At 38.5% G+C, this 26,165-nt stretch overlaps 1 protein-coding gene across 13 annotated transcripts in view; it reads right to left on the reverse strand.

Moving 5' to 3' along the window:
- LOC149310679 (serine/threonine-protein kinase MRCK alpha) overlaps positions 1–26,165 on the reverse strand; it is a 283,756-nt gene that overhangs the window by 113,686 nt on the left and 143,905 nt on the right. For all 13 annotated transcript variants that reach the window (XR_016281698.1, XM_089529524.1, XM_089529522.1 and 10 more), the window contains 6 exons: positions 18,343–18,476; positions 16,573–16,815; positions 14,321–14,431; positions 12,109–12,356; positions 1,647–1,752; positions 366–490 (listed from right to left, as the gene is read on the reverse strand). Coding sequence is in view for 12 of the 13 variants with exons in the window: in XM_089529524.1 (XP_089385650.1) it covers positions 366–490; positions 1,647–1,752; positions 12,109–12,356; positions 14,321–14,431; positions 16,573–16,815; positions 18,343–18,476 (967 nt within the window). In the remaining variant the exon portion in view is untranslated. The remainder of the gene's footprint in view (positions 1–365; positions 491–1,646; positions 1,753–12,108; positions 12,357–14,320; positions 14,432–16,572; positions 16,816–18,342; positions 18,477–26,165) is intronic.

Genomic DNA, 26,165 nt, shown 5'->3' on the forward strand with positions numbered 1-26,165 from the left:
TGTGTACAGATGCACAACTGAAGAATCCAGCATAACTTTGATAACTATGTTAAAAGTGTATCAGTTGTTGGCCTTGAGTTACACATTAAAAAAAAAAGACTTCCATGTAGGAAGCTACCTAAAATAAGGAAAACAACTTCATTCTTTTTTACTGGGTTGCCATAATTCAGAAATCACTTGATTGCACAACAACAATGCTACTTGAATAATTAAGAATCACACCCAATCATTCCTTAAGGAGAGTCATGAGTTTTCTGAAGCTTTAAAACACATCCAGGAATTAAAGAATTACATTTTTCTTTATGAAAAAGTAAATGTGTCATTGCATGTGACACAGTGAAATGAGAGGATCAGAAGGCACTCACCACTGGATGATCTCAGTGATCTGGGCTTCCCAATGTGCTACAGATTCTTTTTTGTCAGCAAGATCTCTCATCTCTTCTTCCAGTTGACGGTTACTCATGCTTAACCTTTCATACATGGCTGTAAGCTAAATACGTTTAAAAACAGTATTAATCTTCCCAAAGATATTAATGTAACCTGGTGACCAAATTTTCCTCTTGTGGTCATCGTTTATGCATCTGTAGATCTTTCTTTCAAAAGAGAGAGTCATCAATTGTGCATGTTCCATATATAATATATTCTCTCTCTGCAAAATTTATTTCTTGTAGTAAGAGGATTTTTACATGTCAACAATTGCTTTATCTTAATCAATTTTTAGTCTATACAGTTGACCCTCTGTTTCTGCGGGAGATCTGTTCCAGAACCCCCCCCTCCAGAAAATGGATGCTTGTGCATATTCAAACCCCATAGGCTTGAATGGGGCATACCCATGTGTGCACGGTGTGGGTGCACACGCCACTGCAAATAGCAGAGGTCACCCCTCCGTGTTTAATCAAGGGCGCAGATCTCACATCCGCAAGTTAGGAGAGGCAACTGTATATCTGTATTAAAACATTTACATTAATTTTATAGCCCACTTCTTGTTTTATTTTATCAAGCATATATGTTAAATAAGTTAAATGGCTACATGGGAACAGGGAGAACTCTTTACAGAAGTAGTGGGAGACATGTGGACCATGGGTGACATTTTTTGTCCTCAAATACTTTCAAACACTCTATAGGCGTTATAAAAAGTGAGTTTGGTCCATAAGCTTGAACTCAGAACACTTTACCCTCCCACCCTCCTGTCAGCAAGTGCTGGAAGTTGATTTCTGCATCCCTTCTTGTTGGACAAATCTCTCTCCTGGACAAAACAGGAGAGAAAAACCTCAATTCTCATTTTGCTTTAGCATTATTTCAGACATAGGCAAAGACTGTTGGGAGGGGCACAGGATGGAAACTGTCCTCCACTCTAGTACAGATGCGCACCCTTGAGTTAGACATTATACATTTCTGAAATTTTATTTTCTATTATGTAGTTCACCTATCTGTCAAATCCTGCCTTAAGAATCATGAATTTTTACAGGAGGAGTATGCTTGAGGCAAAATCAACAAAAAGAGCTGAATAACTTTTGAATGGAATTCCATGTTGAGAGGCTGATGCTGCTTAAAAAAAAAACATAGGTTGCATCCCCTAATTATGCTCCATTAGTGAGTCTCAGTAGTTTGGTTTGGTATTTCAATTTTGCCTACACAATACCCACCTTATCAAGCTCAATGGAAAGCTTTTTGTTCTCTTCAGTCAGCAGAATTTTTTCCCGTTCATATTTTTGTCTGAACTCTGTTTCAAACTCCTCCCTTTCACTTTGACTAAGGAAAAACATAAAATATAATCAACATTAGTATATATGGAACATAGGGAAGTTATGGAATAGTCTTTCTGTGTAAGGGAAACCACATATATGTTTCAACAGAATTCTTGCAGAACATTAAGGACTGACAGTAACTCTGACATCTTCTATATAAATAAAAATGTAAATGTTCAAAATCTTAAATCTCCAAAAGTTCTTCACCGATTGCTTTGAAATTTTGACACGTTTCATTCAAATACATGCATGTTCTTATATGCCTAATATGTTTTATATATATAGATGTCACACCTGTGACAGGTAAACATATGCCTTTTTTAAAACCAGCACCATCTGTTGGACGTAACAGCAACATACATGGCTTGGGCCTGAGTTACTTGAGGGACTGCATCTCCCCATATGATCTGCCCCGCACACTTAGAACATCTGGTAAGAATTTATTGGACACACCATCTTCCAAATATGTTTCCTCATCTCAAAAGGCCTTTACAATAAAGGCCCCGAGGTTGTGGACTAGTCTTCCTAATGAACTCCGTCTCACAACCCCCTTGGAAACATTTAAAAAGAGACTTAAAACCGTGCTCTTTCACCAAGCTTTCCCCCCGAGGAGTGATAACAAATCTGCCTGTCTGACAACGATATTCTGCCCTTGCTCCTGGATGGTTTGATAAGCTATTGATGTTATATTTATTCTTCGTATTTTATAAGATTGTTGTATGTATTCTGATTTTAGTAGCCTGTAACCCCGCTTAGAACCATCGGGAGAGGCGGAGAAACACAAATAAAATTTTATTATTATTATTATTATTCCCCAATGGATATGCCATTTCAATTCAAGATATTGCAATTCCCAATTTGACTGGCATTTGCAATCACCATCAACAAAGCTCACAGCCAATCTTTAGAAATGTGTGGTTTAGATCTAGACACGGATTGCTTCTCACATGGACAATTATATGTTGCGTGCTGTAGAGTCGGAAAACCAGACAATCTGTATATCTACACAGACAATGGAACAACAAAAACATTGCATGCCCACAAGCATTGTGAAATTAAATATTTTAGAAATGTGCGCTTTCTCTTTTCTTTCTTTTCTATTTAACTAGACTGAGCCACAGCAATGCATGGCTGGGTACAGCTAGTACATTAATATACAGCAATAGACACATCCGCTACAACAGGAATAACATGATTATCTGCCTTGTCTAGGGTTATTTTTTAAAAATTCCATCAGATTTTCAGAAACTAACTGACATGGGCTTTTAATGCAGTGTGGCGCTGTTTTTAAGGTTTATATGTGGCCTTTTAATGAATGTGTTCTTAATGTTTTTAATTTTATAAATTATTTGTTTTTTAAATAACATTTATATTTATACTTTTAATGAACATTTTGAGAGAAAGGCAGGCTATAATTAGATGAGGAGGAAGAGGAGGAGGAGAGGTGACAAGAAAATGTGCTTTGTTTCAGTAATATACAAATTACCTTTTTCAATTATAGCTTCAAGTTAACAGCTATTTGACCTTTTAATTTATAGCTACATTACATTTGATAATCTTTAACTTCTGACACTCATGAAATATCAAAATAAAACATAGTGGGAGTGAACCAGTGAAAGTTATGCCTGCCCAGGTTTCATTGAAATCAATCATATTTTGGTACACAACTGATTTCAAAATAAATTAAGGAGGCTTGGAGTTCCTGGAAGTCACCAACTCTTGCTTACAAATCCTAGTTATTTGCAGCTTAGGATAAACTTTCTGATTCAATATGCTTATTCATTTTTATAACCATCTGTAATTCCGAAGGCCAGCCAATATAAAAGAAAGAGTTGCCATATACGGTGCCAGGATCTGCAAAGCTTCTATGCATGAAGATTCCCATTAAGTTAATAAAATAGGTCTAATTATAACAAACCTCAGTGCCTGAATCATCCACATGCCAATCTGCTTTAACATATCTCACAGCTGTCTCACAGTGGATGCGCCATCGGTGTTTGAAGCTCAACATGTCCAAGACGGAGCTTCTTGTCTTTCCTCCTAAGTCCACCCTTCAACACTCCTTTTCTGTTTCTGGGGACAATATTTCTATTCAAACAGTCCAGCAAGCCCGCAGTCTTGGTTTTATCTTTGATTCTTCTCTGTCGTGTATCCCTCAGATCCAGACCACAGCCAAGGCTTGTAGATTCTTTTTATACAACATCGCCAAAATCTGACCATATCTTCCACCTCTACTGCCAAGATTCTGGTCCATGCCCTAGTGGTCTCACAACTTGATTACTGTAACATCCTCCTGGCTGGGCTTCCTCCTTCTCACCTCCGTCCTTTATTTTCTGTCCAGCATTCAGCTGCACGCATCATCACATCTGCCCACTGCTCTGACCACATCTCTCCTTTGTTGGCATCCCTTCACTGGCTCCCCCTCCCTTTCTGTATTCAGTACAAGCTCCTGCTGGCGACGTTTAAAGCCCTCCATGGGCTGGCCCCCCCTTATTTATCAGACCTTCTTTCTCCTCACCTTCCCACTAGGGCCCTCCGTTCTGGTAGTCAAAGTCAGCTGTCCCAGCCCAGGATTTCCTCTGCCCCATCTAGGATTCGCCCCTTTTCACTTGCTGCCTCTCACTCCTGGAACCTTCTTCCCTCGCGAGCAAGGGCCATCACTTCTTTAACCAGCTTCAAAACGGAGTTGAAGACCATCCTGTTCAGAGAAGCGTTCCCAGAAATTGCATGATTGTCACTTGCTATCTGATGTTCTTTTTGTTGCCTGTTTTATTGAACTATTTCCTGTATTGCTATGTGTTTTATTTGTATTATCCTATCATTTCTTAGACTGTACGCCATAGGCAGGTTTACTCTTTTATATTTGTTGTTTTTATGTACAGCGCTGTGCAAATCTACAGAGCTATATAAATAATAATAATAATAATAATAATAATAATAACTTGAGCCATACAAATTCTAACTAGCAGCATCATTAACAACTATGAGCAACAACTTGGAAAATTTCATAAGAGTACATCATTTTTCCAGGAGACTTATACACTATTCCTTATACTCCTGTTTTAGCCATATGCACTGCTGCATGCTGGAGAGAAGGACTGGGAAAAGAAAGAGTAGATACCTCTGTACAATCAAGGGAAGCAGGGACAGAGCCAAGTGAAGGCCTGTCCATATTGCTGAAAGGCACGATGGAACTGCAGAAGGGCTAGTTAGGATGGTTGACATTTGAAAGATGTTCTGCCTTTGAAGTGTGTGGGAGGAGCAAGACCAGCATAAGAATTCCTTCCTCTCAATGCAGGAAAATAGGGGATTGTCCTCAGTTGTGAGAAATGGGGCCAAGGGGTAGTAGTGGAAAAATGTTTTTCAGAGGAACCTGGAGGAGATGGGGAAGCCCCACTCCACCAACTTTCCCCTATTTGTAGATGTCACTTTCAAGCCGCTATTTGCTTTCTAACACACCTTTCACTGTGTTCCTGACATAAAGGCCCTGCAAAGAACCACTAATGATTAAATAGTTTCAGGAGTGGCAAACCCTACTCCTTAAGTATCTAAGGCCCCATACAGACAGGCGAAAATAAAGCTGCTTCAGGTCACTTTGGAAGTATGTTGTTTAAATTATACATGCTTCCTAAGAGTCCGGAAGCTGCACCAAAGCCATGCTCCATTGCTAAGGACTGGAGCATGGTTTTGGCATGGCTTCTGGACTCTTAGGACGCATGCATCATTTAAACAGCATACCTCCAAAGTGACCCGAAGCAGCTTTATTTTCGCCTGTCTGTACAGGCCCTAAATTAGAGCTGTATAAAGATTTAGAGCAGACAGTTGGTTTTGATATAAAATAATTTTCAGTGTATACATCCTTAGAAATTTTCTCATCATCATACCTCTAATCACCATATTATTTCACTGTGGTAAAGTCTATTGCTAATGTAATGGTTACCCAGAGCAGAGAGAACTGGGAGAAGGCAGTCAGGAAGTCAGCCTCATCCCATTCACTTCACTATGGCCAATAAATCCTCACAATTAAGCCACCCAGAAATGTTCAACTGCAACCACTGGACAGTTATAATGAAACTCTGTAAGAGTATTTCTTGTACAACTATCCTGTTCCTAACAGAAACCCATTTACTATCTTGATCAGTCTTTGATATACAGAAAAATCAGTATCAGACACAGCTATGAATTTGTGTGTTGCTAGGCATCATGTGAACCATAACACTTCATTCTAACAATGTCACATATTAATCACTGCTGTTTAAACTCTAATTCTGTAATCCAACACCACCTATCCCTCCCCACAACTAACAGATTCCATGCATATGATGAACAATCTGGGGAAAAGCCAAAAAGATTAAAGCATTAACTGTCAGGGGAATGGATAATGGGTCTCACAGCTATGTGAGAGACATGGGTTTAAATCTAACTTCTCAGACAAAAGATCAAGACTCTTTAATTAAGCATCTAATTACATTTTTGTCTCATTTCTGTGCATTTAGTGCTTTTTCTCCTTCTAGTACAGTTTGCTGCATTCACAGCTTGTCTAGAATTATCTTTTACTTTGCATTTGTGAGACAATGGGGGGAAAATGATGTGAGGCTTAAGCTGACTGCTTTGGTGGTAAGCTTCAGAGATCTAATATACTGAATAGCCTCTGGTGAGGCTCCAGTAGAAACAGGCTTACAAAAAGAAACAATGCTCTTGAAGAATGGTACACAGGGAAAAACCAGGGGTTAAAATAAATTGGTAGTTCAAAATGCTACCAAAAGTAAAGGACAATTAATGGAAGCAAAATACACTTTTGGGACTTAAGTCAAATAGAAAGTTTGTGTTGTGTTTCAAGCTCAATTGCTGAAACACTTCACATCTCACTTCTTCCACTTGCTGGCTCAAAAACTGTAGAAGACATCATACAAAGACCAGTGCTGAGTTTAACACATTTCAAGCTACAACAGAGTGGCCCTGCCATATTCGTGGACTAGCTATCTGCAGATTCACATCATTGTCCTGCCCTATTATTGTCAATAGAGGCAGGTGCACATGGCCATACTGACGTGCACACTGCTGCCCGATGACTATAATGGGGCTTCAGCATGCATGTTTTTTTCTCATCTGTGCCCCCATCCGAGAACTGAACCTCTGCAGATGGGAAGGGTGCACTGTAATAATAATAATAATAATAATAATAATAATAATAATAATAATAATAGTAATAATAATAATAATAATAATAATAATAATAATAATAATAATTTATTTCTATACCACCCTTCTTGAAATCAGGGTGGTGTACAACAGGAACAATCAATATAATTAAAATACATTAAAAACAATACAATATAAACAAAACAAACTCATGCCAGCTCAGCAATGCTGACGAAGGGGGGAGAGGGGGGAGAGTATTCTGGGGCAAGAGTCAGGGGTAGGCCTGCTCGAGGAAATATGTCTTCAGCCCATTCTTAAATTGGGCTAGGGAGGTGGCCGAGCAGAGCTCGGCGGGCAGCGAGTTCCAGAGGTTGGGGGCCGAGGTGGTAAAGGCCCTCCTGGAGGTAGAAACTAGTCTGACCTCTGGAGCTCTTAACAGTTGCTGCCCAGATGATCTGAGTGTGCGGGGTGGATTGTATGGAGAGAGGCGGTCCTCTAGATACCCTGGGCACAATCCAGAGACTATCTGCTTGAACTTAGCGAAACTTGTCCCTGAGTCAGCACATACAAGACCAGGCTACATGTATCACAAAATCAGGGAAAATGAAATTACATTAAATCTATATGTGGCTGATATTTTGTCAAAGTAAGAATATCTAGTTTTAGATGTTCTTCGGAAATGGTGCTAGTGAAAAATGTATTTACAACAGAAGAACACACCTCTGAAATAATTGCTTGCATGGAAAATTAGTGCAATGATTCTGAAATTACAGCAATCTTCTGTTTTTGTTTTTCCTTTTTTGTAGATGGGAATGTATATTGATTGATTGCAATCTGTGGGTCAGATTTTAGTTAGAACTGAACTGGATTTTGTCCCTGTGGATTGTAGTAGTTCTACTGGTATGTTGTCTTTTCCTGATGATTTATTCTTCCCAACTGCTTTGTGTGCTGCTCTCACATCTCTTTTTAAAAGTTGGGTTTCATCTTCATGTGTGATCCATCATTTCACATTTTTATAAAACTCTTCTGTATATTGCTTCCATCTTTTTTAAAAAAATCATTGTAGTTGTATATTACATTCCTCTTCTGATCATAAAGCATCCTTACTCTTCATTTAAAATTCTCTTATGACTTCCCAGATTTTGTGGAAGGAGTGTCTTGTTCTTTCTTTTTTGTTATCAGCTTCTATTTCATGGAATTGATTGTTATAGCAATTCTCTTTGACCTTGTGCACTAATGTTTGAACAGAAGCATTCATAGTTCTGATTTTGTTTCCATTTCCCTTTAGTTTTGCTTCTCTTCTTTCTTTAAATGCTTGAAGCATTTCCTCTGCCATCCATTGTTTCCTCTCCTTCTTTTTGGCCGCAGAAAGATAATAAGTCTTTATGCATTCCACTGTCCATAGTTCTCGTTCCTTGCAGCTTGGAGCTGAGCTTCACACAGAGACCTTCTCCTGGCGTTTCTGCCTATGTGCAAGTCTTCTGCATGTGTGTATGTTAGAACCATGAATCTACATACCCCAACAGTCCATGTATACAGTCTTCCCTCTGGTTGTATGAGGAAGGTATTTATTGGTTTTTTGTGGGGGCTTTGGGCTGTGTGGCCATGTTCTAGAAGATTTTCTTCCTGACATTTCACCAGCATCTGTGGCTGGCATCTTCAGAGAATGTTTGCCTGGAAAAAGTGGGTCTATATATACTGTGTGAGCCTGGGAATGCAGGAGTGATTTGCAGTGTATTGTTCTGTGCTGATGATATTTATTGTTGGACTGCAAAACTCTTATCTCCTGCCTTGTTTCTTGACCTGAGTCCAAATCTCCCTACTGCCTTTGATTATGCTCTGCTTCCCACTTTGGCGTTCCAATCTCTTGTGATTGCTAAGCAGTCTTGTTTTGGTGTGTTGTCAATTTTGTCCTGGACTCGTAGAAATTCTCAATGTCTCCTTCTTCTACGTCTGTGGTTGACACACATACTTGGTTTATGGTAGCGTTCAATGATTTTTCTCTGAAGCCTTATTGATATGATTTGCTAGGACTTTACATTATATCCTTTGAGTGATTTTGCTATGTCTTTATTCACTATTAATGCTACTCTTTTCTTTCTCCTTCTTTCATTTCCTGAGTAGAACACTATATAGTTATCCAACTTAAAATTCCTGCCCATTTTAGCTTGCTCACTGCTAGTATGCTATGTTTATATATTCCCATTTCCATTTTCACTGTGGCTAGTTTCCCTTGACTCATTCTTCTCACATTCCATGTACCTGTAACATGTGTAGCACAGCCTTGGACCTTTTTTCATTTTTAAATGTGTCTGCTGCATGGCTTCCTATGGCTTCCCATAAGCCTATTGTGCCCTTGACTACATATCTATTTGCACTTGCCCTTTGTTCTGCCCCTTTAGCTCCATTTGTGTTCTGTCCCTCTCTCATGTTCTGTCTTGAATCATCTTATCCTGGAGTTTACTTGGTAAAAGATACATTACATTAATAAAAGTCCTATCCCTGTAAGCAGTTCTATAGGGAAAAGGTCTATAGGAACAATAAAGTGTTCGCCTACCATTGGGAGGATACTATGGAGAGTTGTCCCTATTACTCATAATGATTCTTTCTAGTATTTTTACCTTGCGTGCTTCTCTAACTTTTTCTTTGCCTTCCTCTCAACTTTTACAATGGCCATGATGGTGCTTAAAATAGCAACAACATTAAATATACAATTATAAACTGAATGATTACAGTGTAATAGCAACTATGAATAGAAATAAAATGGTAGACAGCAGTAGGGTAATGCATTGTAAACACATTCAGAATAGGCAATACAAATTCTTTAAAAGTAATTTAAAAGCTTCACAAGATTTTAATTATATAGATGCAGAAAGGGTAGATAGCTAGATTGGTACAAGCTACTATCACAGCTACTCAATACATTTAAGGGACTGGTATATTACACTTCATGAAGGCATCAATTATCTGCATGCAAAGGGGTGATGGAATCAAAGCAGCTTGCAGGAGTGGCCTGAGTACTATGCAATTTATGTAGAGCTGATCTAGATGCTTCTGGGATAACAGCATCTGCTGAGATCAACTTAATGAACATAAATCTCTATTTTAAAATAATCCTTAATGTATAGGCAAGATGAGCTGGCACACTGCTGGCCTCTATTATGCAAAAGCAGAAAACCTTTGTATAGGGTTTAAGTAAGCAAGGAAGAGAGTTATTTGCTGCCAAGGGATTAAGCAGCCCCCGCCACCCCGACCAAGATGTCTTTATCAAGTACATATATGGCATAAATTTGTCATTTTTTCCTTTGTTGGAACTGGTATACATGGTTCATTTATTACTTTACCACTTGTGTATAAAGAATATTGTCAATAAAATCATTTTACTGCACTCATAGTATCAACATATGGCACTGAAAATTGTTTATTTTATGGTTTCCAGATTGTTAATACTAAAGTACATTTCATCTTTTCCAGAAATTCAGCTTGATTCTGTATTAAATCCAAAGGTGCTTCATTTTCCTCCACCATTATTACTTAATATCCCATGGTTACAGCAGATCCATTCATATGTTTATAAAACACAAAAATGAATGGAGGATTATTTCTCTATGAACATAGTGCTGTTTCATTAAATAGTTTTCACTGTTATGTGGATGCAGGCATTTCTCTACAGTGATAATAGCCTACTTCTGATTCAAATTATCATATCCAAGCCATCTATGTAAGTTTCAATCTAGCTTTCCCTTTCTCATTGTTATTTCTTACTTCTTCCAAATGTATGGACCACAACTCCCATCACCTTCTGCTAGCATATCCATGGAGAAAGCTATTTAGACTGACTGTGGGAATGTTAAAGTTACCATTTAAATGTCCATCCAAGGAGATTATATGTAGTATCTATTTATGCAACTGAGTGTATATGCTATTTAAGTGCACAGAATGAACATAAATGTGATTAGATTCAGTTTATTTTCTAAGCAGAATTCTGTTCAGAAATCTGCCAGCCAAAAATGGGAGCAGAACATCTCTACTGATTACCTCTTCTTCCACACACACTGCTCCCCCACCCATTGACTAGCAAATCCACCAAATCTATAGCGCAGGTGTAGAATGTCATACAGATCTACAAAGTGAAGGAGGTTTCAGTGAAAATTGCTGCCTCCTCAACAGATGAAAAGAGCCCCTCTAATTATGCAAGGCAGATTCTGGACCTGACCCATACCATTACGTGAATTAGTGCATGTTTAGCAATGATTCCTGGTAGTCGACTACAGAACTAGTAAAGACAGAGTATTGGCCCAGGTAGATCTGTCTTCAGTTCATCAGCCAAGGAACTAAAAGAGTTTCACCATCTCACATGACCTGTGAGGATATCTTGAGAAAACTTGAAAAACATCAGTGTAAGAGATAAAGACAGAAGGAAAAAAACGGAAAATAACTATGTGTAAGAAATAACGGGCTAAAGTTACATGTTCTGCTTGTGAACACTGTCCCATCATATCAATGCACAATGCTTACACTTTAACTGCAGAAGCAGATGAAAGGCCCTCCACCATTCCAGCTGCCACTGTCCTGGCCTCAGAGGGAGAGAACAAGAGGCAGGCACTGCTCCATCATGCCTAGGACCAGATGAAAGGTCCTCTCTCTATCCCAAATGCTACTGCCCTGGCTTCTAAGAGAGATAAGAAGAGGTAGCATTTGCTAGATGCCTTCCTGGACTTATTCCCTTCCTACACTGCTAACCTCTTTCCACGTCTTAATTAGATTGTAAACCTGAGGGCAGGAAACTGTTGTTGTTATTTTATTTATAAAGCACCATGTACAGTGATGGTGCTATATATATATATATATATATATATATATATATATATATATATATAAATAATAGTGCAAAACATGTACTCAAGATAATCAGTTTTAATTACTTAAACCTCAATCTTCAATGTGATTATTGAGATGACCCAGTAACAGTTCTTGTTTCCATGCTTAGGACTGCAACTTTAACTACTGGCAGAAGATCAAAAAGGTTTTTTTTTTAATTTTTTTAAAGAGAATTAAAATTAAATGATCTGGCTCAGCCAAGCATATGTATTGCACCATTTAACCATATTTGCAAATATAATATCTGTTCTGCTGAAAATGTGCAGAAAAATCAGTTCAAAATGAGTTTTGCAAATGGACAGGTATATCAGTGGTAAGATAACTGAGTTGTGCATACCTTTCTCTCCTTGTCTTTTCTAACTTGTCTTTCAAGATTAGAATCTCTTTCTTGAGGGCAAGCTGTTGGCTCTCCGCATCACGCAGTTCTTTCTTCAGATTTTTTATTTCATTAGAATGTATTACTTCTCGTTTAGAGAGCTCCTCTTCATAAAATACATTTTTCTTTTCCAAGTCAGCTTTTAATTTGGTGATCTCTTGCTGATGTTCTGTGGTGCTCACCCCTGGGGTGCGACCAATTTGTTTCTGCTATTTAAAAAAAGGACATCTCGAAATTAGCTTTTATAAGCTGCAAAAAGTATGAAAACACAAATTTAGGAATAATTGATGCTGCATATAGAAACAATATGAAAGTATTTGGATGTGGATAAAGGGAATAAGATATACAGCATCACAAGCTATAAAAGAAAATGGGTATCATTTTATCATTGGTATAAAATGTTTTATCATTGGCACCTTACCCTGGAAAAATTGGCTAAAATATACAAAAATAAAAATAATAAGTGTTGGAAATGTGGGAAAGCAGTCGGGACGTATATACACTGCTACTAGAATTGTAAACATGCCAAAAATACTGGAAATTAATTCAACAGACAATTTGTAAAATATTACGTATAGAATTACAATTAAGACCAGAAAGCTCTCTTCTAGGAATGTTCAAAAATGAATTAGAAAGAAAGCATGGAAAAATGTTATTTTATATGACTGCTATGGCAAGAATATTATTTGCACAAAAATGGAAACTGAAGGACATCCCAAGTTTAGAAGAATGGTAAATGAAACTGTTGGAGATAACAGAAATGGATAAACTGACACAAATTTTAAAGGGTAAATTAACAGATAAATTTGAGAATGATTAGCAACTGGTTTTTGAACATTTGAAGGAGCAATGGGGGAGTGTAATGGTAAAAGATTAAGAATTTGATTAAGATTTAGGATTATTTGGAAATAGCTGATTAAATAGCGGTATGTAGTTGTATTCGTAGTGAGGTCAATGCTCAAGGATTAAATGTTAAATTATAGATAATAGTTCAATATGACTTAGAAAATGAAGATAGTAGGTGTACTGAAAATATTTAAAGTTGTTTTATAAAAGGGATACACTGAAAATGGAAAAATATTAGAGAGGATGGAAGTGATTACAGTACGAAAGAAAATTGAAGATAAAATTCTGTTAGTGATAGGTTAGATAAGATAAGAAGATGGAATGCAGATATGTGATAGAAGGTAGGAGTAAGTGAAGAAGGTAGGAGCAAGGCTTAAGAGAAGGTATAAGGAAAAAAGTAATAAGTGAAAGGAGTAGACAAAGAGAGAAGGGTGGTATAAGGGAGAAAAGAGATAAGAAGGTTGAAGAATGGGGGGTGTAGGAAGGTTTGAGTGTGGTAATAGGTATGTGTTTTGGATAGATTTGATTGTAATAGTCGATTGATTCTCAGTTTTTTATGTTTGGAAAAGTTGGATTGATTGTCAGAATTAATAAATAAAATTTAATTTTTTAAAAAAGGAAAAATATGAAAGTACAACTGATTGCAATACTGCATGTGAATTAACTGCATGCTATCTGGGAAATTCTGTGAGTTATAATCTTAGGAAGTGATTTTTTTGAAATTCAGGTCTTTAGCTGTTTCAAGAGTAATGTCAAACTAAAATAGCAGCCTGCTCTAATGTTCTCTACTGCCCCAAGACATGGGTTGCTCAATACTGCATGAGCCCTTACCCTTTAAGCATGTTTATTCAGAGGCCAGCCCCAATATTTTCAATGGGGCTCATTTCCTTAGATAAATGGACACAATATTAAAACTTCTGCTGTTTCAGTATTCTAAGTACAGAATTTACAATTTTTTATTCTTTAAAAATCAAAAGCTCACTTAATTTCTTATATTAAAAACATTGTTCTGCTCCAGGAGGTACATTGCTGCACTGTACTACTCTCTTCATCTACATGGATTACGATTGTTCCAGTTACCCTGAAAAGTACTTGATACTCAGCTCACTATAATGACATTTGGGAACCAGAATATTAAATTAAAAAACAAAACAAAACACCTAAAATATTATTAGGATTGTCCAACCATCCCATTATTGTCATTTTCTACAGGAATCAGACTATGCTAAGGCTATACGATATACTGACCTGCATCCTGTTTGCCTTGTGTAAACAGTTACTTTTCAGATCTATCAGGCTATTTGAAAATGGTGAAATCAAGACTAACCTTTAGTCCTTCTAACTCATTTTCCAGCTGTTTAGAATACTGTTCACTTCGCTCACGCAATTTCCTGTCCTTCGATGCCTCAGCAGCTGCAGCTTCAGCATGAACTTCCAGCTACAAAAAATAATGTTTAAAATTGTAATCACCTTTCAAACTCTATTTTTTCTTAACACTACATCAGAAAAAAAAAACCTCACATCAGTATCATGTCCTTAACTGTGACCAGTCTACTTACACAAAATCAAATGTAATGTGTACCCTAATCCAGATGCACACTGATTTGAACGTCTCACAAGTGTCAAACTTACATAAGAAGCCTTAGAAGTATATACTAACAGTGCAATTCTATACACATTTACTCAAAAAAAGTTTTCTTGATTCAGTGGGTCTTACTTCCAGGTAAGTAGGCAACTTGACTGCATCTTAAAGATTTTACTTGAAGGTTATTAACCTTCAATTTCCTGCAAGCAAACATTTTAGGATGAATCATTCAGAGACACAGCTATGTTAAGTCTTTTTCAGCATAAAAAGATAGAAAGGGATCGTGCAGCATCTTAACTGAGAAAAAAAAATTCCCAGCATAAGCTTTTGTAAATTCCAGCCAACTTTACCGGATGCATTTTGGATGTAGTAATATCCTACACTAACTATTTTCACTAGAAGCTGCAATTAATCTTAATTTCTGGTACAACCAACCAACCAACCAACCAACCAACCAACCAACCAACCAACCAACCAACCACTTTGTTTAAACCCCAACCTTTCCCCAAGGCTGGGACTGAAGGCAGCTTCTTCACTATAACACAAAAAATGGATTTTAAAAGGGGATTTAAAAGGTAAAGGTTTCCCCTTTGACAAGGTTGTCAGTTGTGTCTGACTGTAGGGGGCAGTGCTCATCTCCATTACTAAGCCAAAGAGCCAGCGTTGTCAAAGACGATTCAGTAATCATGTGGCTAATGTGAACGCATAGAATGCTGTTACCTTCCCACCAAAGTGGTCCCTATTTATCTATTTGTATTTGCATGCTTTCAAACTGCTAGGATGGCAGCAGCTAGGACTAGTGATGGGAGCATGGTGCTTGGGTCTCAAACTGCCGATCTTGTAATCATCAGAGTCAGTGTCTTAACCGCTGAGCCACCACTTCCCATACATAACACATAAGAGGGATTAGTTAGCTTAAAACTAATTGTTACTCTCAGTTAGAGTAGACCTAATGAATCAATGAGAATTTCTTAGGTAAACACTTGTGTAAGCTCCATTGATTCAATGTCTACTTGAACTGGAACTAACAATTGGACTTAAGGCCTTATCCTTTGCTCTTTCTGTGTTTGTTTAAAACTAAATTGACAAAGGAGCATACTAACTGAGCAGCAGTGTCTTCCCTCCATTAAATTTACTTAGGATGTACATTACACTATCTGAGCTGTTTCTCCATGTTTCATTTAGCTGATCTCCAACCAAATAAGACATTCTTTAAAAAAAGTCCGCCCCCCCCCAAAAAAAAAATCATAGAATCGTAGAGTTGGAAGAGACCACAAGGGCCATCCAGTCCAACTCCCTGCCATGCAGGAAATCTCAATCAAAGCATCCCCAACAGATGGCCATCCAGCCTCTGCTTAAAAACCTCCAAGGGGGGAGACTCCACCACTCTCCGAGGGAGTGTGTTCCACTGTCGAACAGCCCTTACTGTCAGGAAGTTCCTCCTAATGTTGAGGTGGAGTCGCTTTTCCTGTACCTTGCATCCATTGTTCTGGGTCCTGTTCTCTGAAGCAGCAGAAAACAAGCTTGTTCCCTCCTCAATATGGCATCCCTTCAAATATTTAAACAGAGCTATCATATCTCCTCTTAACCTTCTCTTCTCCAGGCTAACCATCCCCAGCTCCCTAAGTAATTCCTCATAGGGCATGGTTTCCAGACCCTTCATCATTTTAGTCACCTTCCTTTGGACACACTCCAGTTTCTCAATGTCCTTTTTGAATCGTGGTGCCCAGAACTGGACACAATATTCCAGGTGTGGCCTGACCAAAGCAGAATACAGTGGCACTATTACTTCTCTTGATCTAGACACTATACTTTTATTGATGCAGCCTAAAACTGCATTGCAGGTTTTACTTATACTGAAAATGTACCACACTTCTGAAGTTTAAAAAGTGTAGAAAATTGCAACCATAGATATTCACCAAATCTTACTACATGTCAGTTAATTGACTCAGAGTAAACGGTTTCCAGTAGTCTCTATCCCCAAGGTAACTTACTTCCTTTTTCAATCTGTCTGTTCTACGCAGCTCTTGCTTCAAGCTTTCCACTTTTTGCATCACCACTTCCATTTCTTCTTCCTTATCTCTGACTTGACGGGTAAGTTTCTGTTTTTGTGAATGCAAGTCAGTAAGTCGTCCATTCATCTCAGAGAATTCCTGCATGGCCAGTTTCCTCTGACTGTGTGCATCTTTCAGCTCTTTGGTTTGAGTCTTTAATCTTTCACTTGCTTCAAGCAGTTCCTACAGTCAAAAACAAAGGATGACAACATTTTATATTTTAGATTTCTGTAACTCAGTGGGTATTCAAGGTTCCTATTTATGTGAATATATATTAATGACTATTCCCCACCTTCAAATAAGACATCCTGTATTTTAACAAGAAAACAAATTTCCATGGAAATACTGGAACTCACTACAACCTCATAAACCAAATATGACTCCTATCTATTATATATCCAGGGGTAGTCATATAGCAAAGTACAGTATCATCCAAAATCCACAAAACAGTGATACCTTTATTGGACCAACAAAAATGCACATTATACATGTTTCAAGCTTTCAAAGCTTTGACTAAAGGTATCACTGTTTTGTGGTTTTTGGATTATACTTTACTTTCCTATTATATACAGGCATCAGAAAAGTCCATTATTTGTTTGCAGCTCACCTTTCTTTTGTCTCTATGCTCCCATCTTGTCTAATTGCCAGCTAGTAAGGGTTGGTTATAGAAACTAGGATTTGCTTTCAGGACCTGTCTTCAGTCTCTACTGCAGGTTTGGTAAAGATGCAAAGCCAGTGACCAGCTATTTTCTGCACCTCCTCACCCCTGAAGGGCCACACAGGTGGGGATAGCAACAAATAGGAATCATTTCAGGGCACTTTTAAATGTTGTTGTTGTTGTTGCTTTTCTATCAACAACATTTAGCCATTTTCCCATTCCAGAGGTCAACCAAGGCTTCAACAGAATTGCCTGTCAAGGTGTCAGGAAAATCCCAAGAGCTGTCAGGTATCCATTTGGATCCATCAGCCTCCTGGAGCAGACCATCCCAAATGTGCAGAGGTTCTGAGTCCCCAATCAAAGAGTGCTCTGTCCCTGACACTAAAACTATAGATAGTTTCTAGTTCTTTATTGTAACTTGTTATTGTTGTTGTGTACCTTTGGGTCATTTCCAACTTATGACAACCCTATCACTGTTGTAACTAATCTTCAAAAAAGACGCAAGTTAGCTGTAAATTAATCTAAAAATCTAGTGTAACTCAGTCTCATTGCTCCTTCCATCAGTAATTACCGAATCTGTACATTTTTCTCATCCCTCCCTGGGCCTTTTTAGAGATACATTCATGCAATACCTCTAGGATATGTGTATCATGTCTTCTCACTATTTCAGAATTTACATCATTTCATCATTCTGGCATAATTCGTAAATTATTTGTCCTATAATGAACAACCTAACCTTTAGCCAAAAATGTCTTCTATCTAAGGAATATATTTTCTGAAATGGCCATTATTGAAAATATTACAAGCTTTGTGATATATGTTTGATTCATGACTGTAAACTGTTTACAATTATGAATAAATCATGTATCACAATGCTTGTAATATTTTCAGTAATGGCAACTTCAAAAAATATACTCACAATGTAAACAGGCTTATGTACATCTCTATCTCTCTCATAATTGTTAACACAGTAAGCTCAGCAGAAAGGTTCTACAAGTGAAAGGGACACATGTTATTTTTTAAATAAAAGCACATACCCGGCATCTTTTTACCTTATTAAGATCATCCCTCTCTTGCTTTAGTGCTTTGATTTGCTTCTCAAAATTTTTGAATTGCCTGGCAGCATCTTCTAATTCTCGTCTTGCAGAACTGGCTTCTTCAAGTTGCTGCTCTAGTTGTCCAGAATCTATTGGGGGGGGGGGGGGGGGGAGAAATCACTCATAAACAACACATGGTAATATATACCCTGCAGTGCTGAATGCTGTACAGTGGACCCTTGTTATACGCTGGGGTTTGGTTCCAAGATCCCCTGTGTATAACAAAATCCGTGTATGCTCAAGTCCCATTAAATATAATGACATAGCAAAATGGTGTCCCTTATAAAAAATGGAAAATCAAGGTTTAATATTTGAAATGTATTCTTTTTTTAAACATTTTCAAACCGTGGATGCTTGAATCCATGTATAAAAAAATCCGTGTATAAGAAGGGCCGACTGTACAATAATGATTAGCTATGTAAGATCACATGTTAAATCCAACCCTCTGAAGAATACTAGTTGAACTTCTAGGTGCAAACTCCAAGGCAAAAGGTGTTTATGTGTGTAGCATGTTGATTGTGGTGATGGAACCTACTAGCAGTCAAATCAGTAACAGTAGCCACCACCCTTCATGTCTTCTCTGAACTATCCCTTCTGTAGCACAAGATGTTGCTTAGGGCTATACAATTTAAGTGTATTTTTGCATAGAATGAAACAAATAAAATCTACTTTCTTTGCATATATTTCACTGAACTATTCAAGGTAGCTAAACTGTAAACTGTAAATTAAATAAAACACCAATACAAAACAGTAGCAGATAAAATACACAAGGGTATTTAGAAAGCAAAGTCCAGAATGTAACAGCTGGGTTGCAAATCATTATTATTTATTTGAAGCATGTGACACCCAACTTTACTGCATTGTAATTTGCTTTTGTGTTAATTCAAAAATTAGCTATGGCCTTTAAAGACATTTCCAGTTTAGGACCCAAATACTGGAAGGCAAAGCAGAATGAACATATAGTGAATCTCTAACTAAGCTGAGTTTCACAACCCTATAACACTATTCTTATAATATGTATTATTCTAGTAATTATGTAAAACCTAATACATAAGAGTCCCTTTGTAATCTGAGGTCCTAAACTGCAATGTACTTAACTTATACATAAATCCAGGTGCTTGTTATCTGAAAAGACTTCTTCTCTCCATGTGTGTCTATATGCCTACTAAGATTATCAACAGAGGCCTACTTCCAGGAAACATATCCGGGGCAGCTGTGTTGGCCATATAGCAAAGCACAGCAAGACCCCAAATCCACAAAACAATGATACCTTTACTGGGCCAACCAAAATGTATAAAATATATGTTGTAACTTTCAAAGCTCCACTGACTATTGCATCAGGCAAAGGTGCTAAAAATAATACAGGAAAAAAGAATTGATGATGTTAGTCACAGGTCTGCATTTTGTCCAGATGTAAGTGATAGTGTTCGCAGTAAAGGGGGATATCTATGCAGACAGGCCAATGCTCCTTCTGGCCATGTGGCCAGAGACAAAGCATTTTAAAGTCCAAGGCCCATTTATAACTCCTTCCTATATTTGAACTATTTCTGGCTGTGTCTAAGCTATGGAACTACCTCATACAGGAACCCTACCTGACCCCTTCTTTATTGTTGATTTCTTATATGGCAAAAACCTTCCTTTTTAGGAAACCATTTTGACCAAGAGTTATTTCAACTCATTTTTTTACTGTTTAATTTTATAGTTGGGAGGGAGGGTTGGGTCAGGGTTTTGTGGGGCTTGTTGTTTTTATTGTTGTATACTGTATTTTCTTTGTTGTTACCCGCCTCAATCGGAAGAGGCAGAATAAATTATTATTATTATTATTATTATTATTATTATTATTATTATTATTCCCCTCTTGAGCAATTCTTCTGCCCCCCGGGGGGGTCCTGCCCCACCATTTAAGAACCACTGCATTAGGTCAGCTGGGAAGAACTCAAACCCCTCTTAGTTCTGCAGCTCCTCTTCACCCTAAAAACCAGCTCCTAAGGGCTGAGAAACTCAACACCAAAAAATGCAGGGAGAGAAGGCAAAAAAGCCTGATGGTAACAATATCATCATTGATGTTAAACCAATATATGCTCCAAAATATACTGTTTTATTCCTAACAGTTTTTGAGAGGAAGAAGACAGAAATGGGAAAACATGCCTAGTCAATGCAGACACAAGAAATAAGCCTAAACAGAATACATGCACAGTGAGAAGTAAATATGCTGCAGAAGCAATGAACCAGCCCACACCACAATGACATCGAACACTGATATGCCCTAAGTCCTACTGGTTTCAACAGAGCTTAACACCAAATATCTAAGCATCATGAGCTTAGGTGATAAAAAGCCCTTAATTGTTTACACACTGAATTTTTCTCTTTAGCCAATTGTCAATTTTTACAATTTTAAGATATATAAACACAACATACAATGGTGTGACATGCCAAATTATGATGGCTGTCATTTTCATGTGCGCTACAATATAACATGGCAAACAGCAAGCCATCTAGTTTCAGGCCTAGCATTTCAGAGTGTAAGATACCATTTAAATCATAAGTGATGGAGTATGGGTCAGAATTAAGTAGCAGGATGTTCTGTACATTTTTGTATGTATTTCCAAACAAAACCAGAAAAAAAAATCTTACATTATTCAAGGATTGGCAGACAATTTCCTGTTGATCACATTCACATTCTATTCAGATCGCTGTATTTATTTCTTATGTTAACACCATTTGTGCTGGCATGTCCTACTTGGTATATTATTTCAGTGACTACAGAAGGAACATGTTCCTAAAAGATTTATTTCTTTAAACAAACTGTTAATCACTTGCAAAGCAAACAAAAATCTAAAGTATGTCAGCTATGTCACAAGCTTAGAGGCTGTACTTGCACGTTATGTGGATAATTTTGCCCTATCATTCAGGAAAGATATTTTGGTGCACACTGTCCAACTGCTTGCGTTTGGTTCTTCCTGCCGTCCAAAGTAGGTAAAATACCAGCCACTAACCAAAAAGCATAAATTCAGTGATACTTCTGAACTGAGTCTCCTTGTTTTCTAAGCAGCCAGAGCCGGAAGTCAGGATTTGTTGCTAGCTTCCAGTTCTTGGTTGTTTTCAAAGTGATAAACAGTGGCTCAGGGCCAAAACAGACGGCCCTGAAGGAGCGGCTTGATGCCACCCCTTTGAACACTGGATTGGGGCTGTGGGAACTGCATACCATGCCCCCAACCCAGATTTTTGGCAGCAAAAAGCCGGCTTTTCTGCTGCCACCTTGGCTTTGTGGAATTCCTGTGGTGTGCAGCGTGTAAACGCCGTGTTGACATATTGTTGCAAAGCTGCCTGCCATGTGGTTGGGCATGTAGCGAGAGACTGTCTTGGTGGCAGCATCAGAATGTGCGGCATCTAAACACCCTGCTGTGACGATGCTCCCAAGTCAGCGCAAAAGGGTGGTCTGTTTCACCCCGAGATAGTTTTTTGTGGGTTTTTCAGGCTATGTAGCTGTGTTCTAGAAGAATTTATTCTTGACATTTCACCTATATCTGTGGCTGGCATCTTTAGAGGGTGGTGGCATAGAGATATGTGAGGTATATATACTGTGTGACCCTTGGTTGGGAGGAAGTGATTTCCATGTTAATCTGTGTGTTGGACTGTTGCTGAATGGTAAGGCCTCAGGATGGGAGGATGTAATGGCTTAGATGTAATACTGAGCAAATGGCTCTTCATGGAGGAGACAAATGGAAGTAACAGGCCAGTTCAGCAATGGATTCTACTCTAGTTGGGATTAGCAGAAGGATTTAGACCAACATCTTGAAAACGACATTAAAAAGATTATCATTGAAAAGGGAAAGGAGAAACATTTTGTATTCCTGATACTTTAAAAAAATCCTTAAAGATAATATTTTAAAGTATCCTTTAAATTAAAAGCTTAATGCAAACATAGACTTTTAAAAAGATAGTATCAATCTAAAAGCAGAATCTATTGCTTAAATCATACAAGACTTAAGTTTTCAAATCATTTTTTTCTGGATCTGTGTACATGTGATTGTAATTATTGTCACGTTCTGAAAGACCAGCTATCAGAAAAACAGGAATTTTACACATCACCAGATACCAGCAGTAGTGCATAAAATTCTCAACTCTTATTTTTAAAGGTTTAGAAATGTTAAATGACAGCTGCAGCAAAATGCCAAGCATGATTAATTCTCCTGAAGTCTCTAGCATAAGCAATGCATATACTTTGCTAAAGAGAGCCAAAATAAATCTCTCCTTCACGTATGATTTACTTTGTTCTCCTGTCTCCTGTTTCCCTTGCATTCCCTTACATTTTTCAACTATATTAAAGATTCCTCAATCTTTTCTCCTATGTAACATAGATAACAAAATGTTATGATATTGACCACAAAAACTAAAGCATGTGTTAGGCTATTATTTCTTGGAGCAACGTGGGAAGGAAAATATAATAACTTATTAAGACCCCTGCTTACCAGAAATCCAAATGAGACGTGTTACAACTTATTTTTTTTATTAAAATATTATTCAGCAGACATTCAATAAAGTCACAAAAATTAACATCCAAATCCACTATAATTCACCAACTTGATTTCCTGTTCAAAGTTAACATCTAGAATTGTCCATGTAGAATATTGTATAGCACAAGTGGCAAAGTGCAGCCCATGGACTGCATGAGACTCCAGTGCTGTTTTTGTGGCATCAGGAATAATAAAGTAAAGTAAAGTAAAAAAAGCCCCCAAATATCCTTGGAGTGAGGGGTGGGGTCCATTTTAGGCCCAGAGAAACATTTTTAAAAACTAGGAGTAAACCAAAAGTAACTTCTAGTCATTTCCTGTTTAGCAGAAGAAAAGACTCTCCAAAATTGGTTTGTTTGGGGTTTGTTTGTTTGTAGTGGGGAATGCAATAGTAAAATAAGATCTAATAAATGTCTAACTACTTCGGAGTCTCAAAGTAATGAAATGTGAGGACAGAACTGGAATGGCAGAAACAGCCCTGATTAATGACAGAACTATTGTGGCTATTTTCTTTATAGCCACAAGAGTATCTTGCTCACTTTATATACCACCAACTATTTAAAAACAGCAATAACACTCTGCTGCAATTCAAAGTAACATAATTTCCTTTTGCTTGTGTAACCAGCAGTAACACATTAACTTCATATCCTCTATGACTGAATAGCAAGTGGCTAGTCCAAAATATATACAAGTTTTTATGTACTGCTGTTACAAATAAAAGTTAGGATGGGACTGACATTTAGGTGAATAAATCCCATGTGTCTTCTTTCATCAAAAAGATATAATAAAATGTATGTTTACATTATTATTATTTTTATATTGTAGCACACATCAAGATGCACTAGTATTAAAAGCCACCTACTTACAGTCAATGTCTTTTAAAGCTTTCAGAGTAATTTGTATCTTGGAGAAACAGGATATATGAAGAATATGCAGGCCACATACTTCACATCTGTCTAAACCTGCTGCTCCTGGAGTATTCTGGCCCCCAGATTCCCTCTGAATTCCCCCCCTTACCTGCTGAAGACGGGTGGCTGTGGTCTCTGCAAGCTGGCCTGTGCTGCTGCTGTGGGTGTGAGTCACTCTCAAGTCAGAATATGGCAGCCAGCTTCGTTCTGACCTTAGACAAGCCCAGAGCGACTCATATCCACAGAGCAACTTGGCAAAAATGCTGAGAGACCATCGGCTGCCCATTGCCACTGCATTTTGCTCCATGTTTTCTGGAAAAAGAGACAAAACGTAAGTTTTAAAAATGAGGCACAAGGAGTGGAAACCCAAGTTGGGTCCAGGCATTATGTAAACATCCCAGACATAATTCAGGGGTTTGGGATTGCGTGGCCAGTCCAGAGGAAATTCAGGGTATAGGGCAGCGGTTCCCAACCTTTGTTGGGCCGCAACCCCCATTGCGGACTAAAGTCCCGCCCGCAGCCTCCCTGATTGGTTTGGAGGCCAGGAAGGGGCAGGACTTTCGGCCGCTTACAAGCTGCAGTGGCCTTTGCGGCCGGAGGTCCTACCCCTTCCCGTCCTCCCAACCAATTAGGGAGGCTGCTGGGGGAAAAGGGGTGGGACCTCAGGCCACAAAGGCTGGTGGGGCTTGCAGTCCTGTCCCCTTCTCCCTGAGGTTGCCTGCAGCTGTGGGAACAGGGGGAGGAGGAGGGATCCTGCCCCCATCCCCTTCTCCCCGTGGATGCCTGTAGCCGCAGGAAGAAGAGGAGGAGGGATCCTGCCCCTTTCCCCTTCTCCCCGGGGGTGCTTGCAGTCATGGGGAGGAGGAGGGATCCTGCCCCTTTCCCCTTCTCCCCGCGGGTGCTTGCAGCTGTGGGAAGAAGGGGAGGAGGAGGGAGCCCATCCCCGTCCTCTTTTCCCTGCGGGTGCCTGCAGCCACAGGAAGAAGGGGAGGAGGAGAGAACCTGCCACTGTCCCCTTCTCCCTGTGGATGCCTGTGCCAGTGCCGGCACCCACAGGGAGAAGGGGAGGAGGGAGGCAGGGGGGATTCCCAACCTGGCGACCCCCGAGAATGGATCACAACCCCCACGTTGAGAACCCCTGCCCTAATGTAAGCCAGGAATAAGGAAAGTCAATTTATAGTTCACCTCCTGTTACAAAAAAGCTTCTTCTGGGCCCAAAATGCCTTGGAGATGGGCAAAACATGGTATAATTGCCCCCTTGCACTCTACAGGGCACTTGGGAACAAAAAGCTTTTTGACTTTGGTGCCACAAAACTGTCCAGGGGCCACAAGCGTCCTATAAGTTTCACCTTCTCCACCCCTGGATTACATAAAGTTTAAGGTCAGCATACACCCTAAATTAAAAAGAAAGAAATTTCATCATCATATATAATTAAATCAGTCCATTTATTTTAAATCATGTGTGATGATGAAATTTCTTTCTTTCTTTCAGTTCCTCATTACACTAGTGAGAAGTCTATGGTAAAATGGAAAGATACTTTCCAAGATTCAAATTAGTGTGAAAGCTTTATTTTTTTAAAAAGCACAGACAATAAGTAGGTAGTGTAGGTAGAACCACCATGGTACAGTGGTTTGAGTATTAGACTAAGGCTCTGGAAACCCAGGGTTCAAATCCCCGCTTGACCATGAAAACCCTCTGGATGACCTTAGGCAAGTCATACTCTCTCAGTCTCAAAGAGAAGCAAAGGCAAACCTCTTCTGTATAAATCTTGCCATGTAAACCCTGCAATAGGTTCACCTTAGGGTTGCTATAAGTCTGAAATGACTTGAAGGCACATAACAACAGCACAATAAGTAGGTGGGTTTTAGTACTGCAGTACAACAGCAAGCAGTACAACTAAATTGTAGTTGTACAAAAGCCGAGCAAAAAACTTGGCGAAATTGACTCATATCATTTATCTATTGAAGTAAAAAAAGAATTTTTTTGGAGGGGGGAATGTGTCCCCCACAAGGTCTCCAATGTAACCCCCTGCCAAACCCTGACAATTGTCCACCTTACTTTAGCTTTCATACCTGGATAAACACAAAAAATTCAATCAGATTTTAAACTCTTCCATGCATCCTAAAAAGGTTGGGATGCCAGAGCTATTCAGTATAGTTGGTTTTTTTCATCTACAGTTGCTTTGGACTAAAAATACATTCCTATAAAGAGTTGTCCCAGAAAAACAGCTATATTTTAAGTACTGCTTTTTTTAAAAGAAAAACTCAAATGTGATGATCTTATCTTCTAATTTAGTTCCAGCTCTGCTGCCAAACCACAGACCCAGTGTTAAATGCCAAGAATACTGTGCATTTA

Source organism: Sceloporus occidentalis, unplaced genomic scaffold (assembly GCF_023333645.1).
Source record: "Sceloporus occidentalis isolate IW3139 unplaced genomic scaffold, rSceOcc1.0.p SCAF_6, whole genome shotgun sequence".
Lineage (NCBI taxonomy): Eukaryota > Metazoa > Chordata > Lepidosauria > Squamata > Phrynosomatidae > Sceloporus > Sceloporus occidentalis.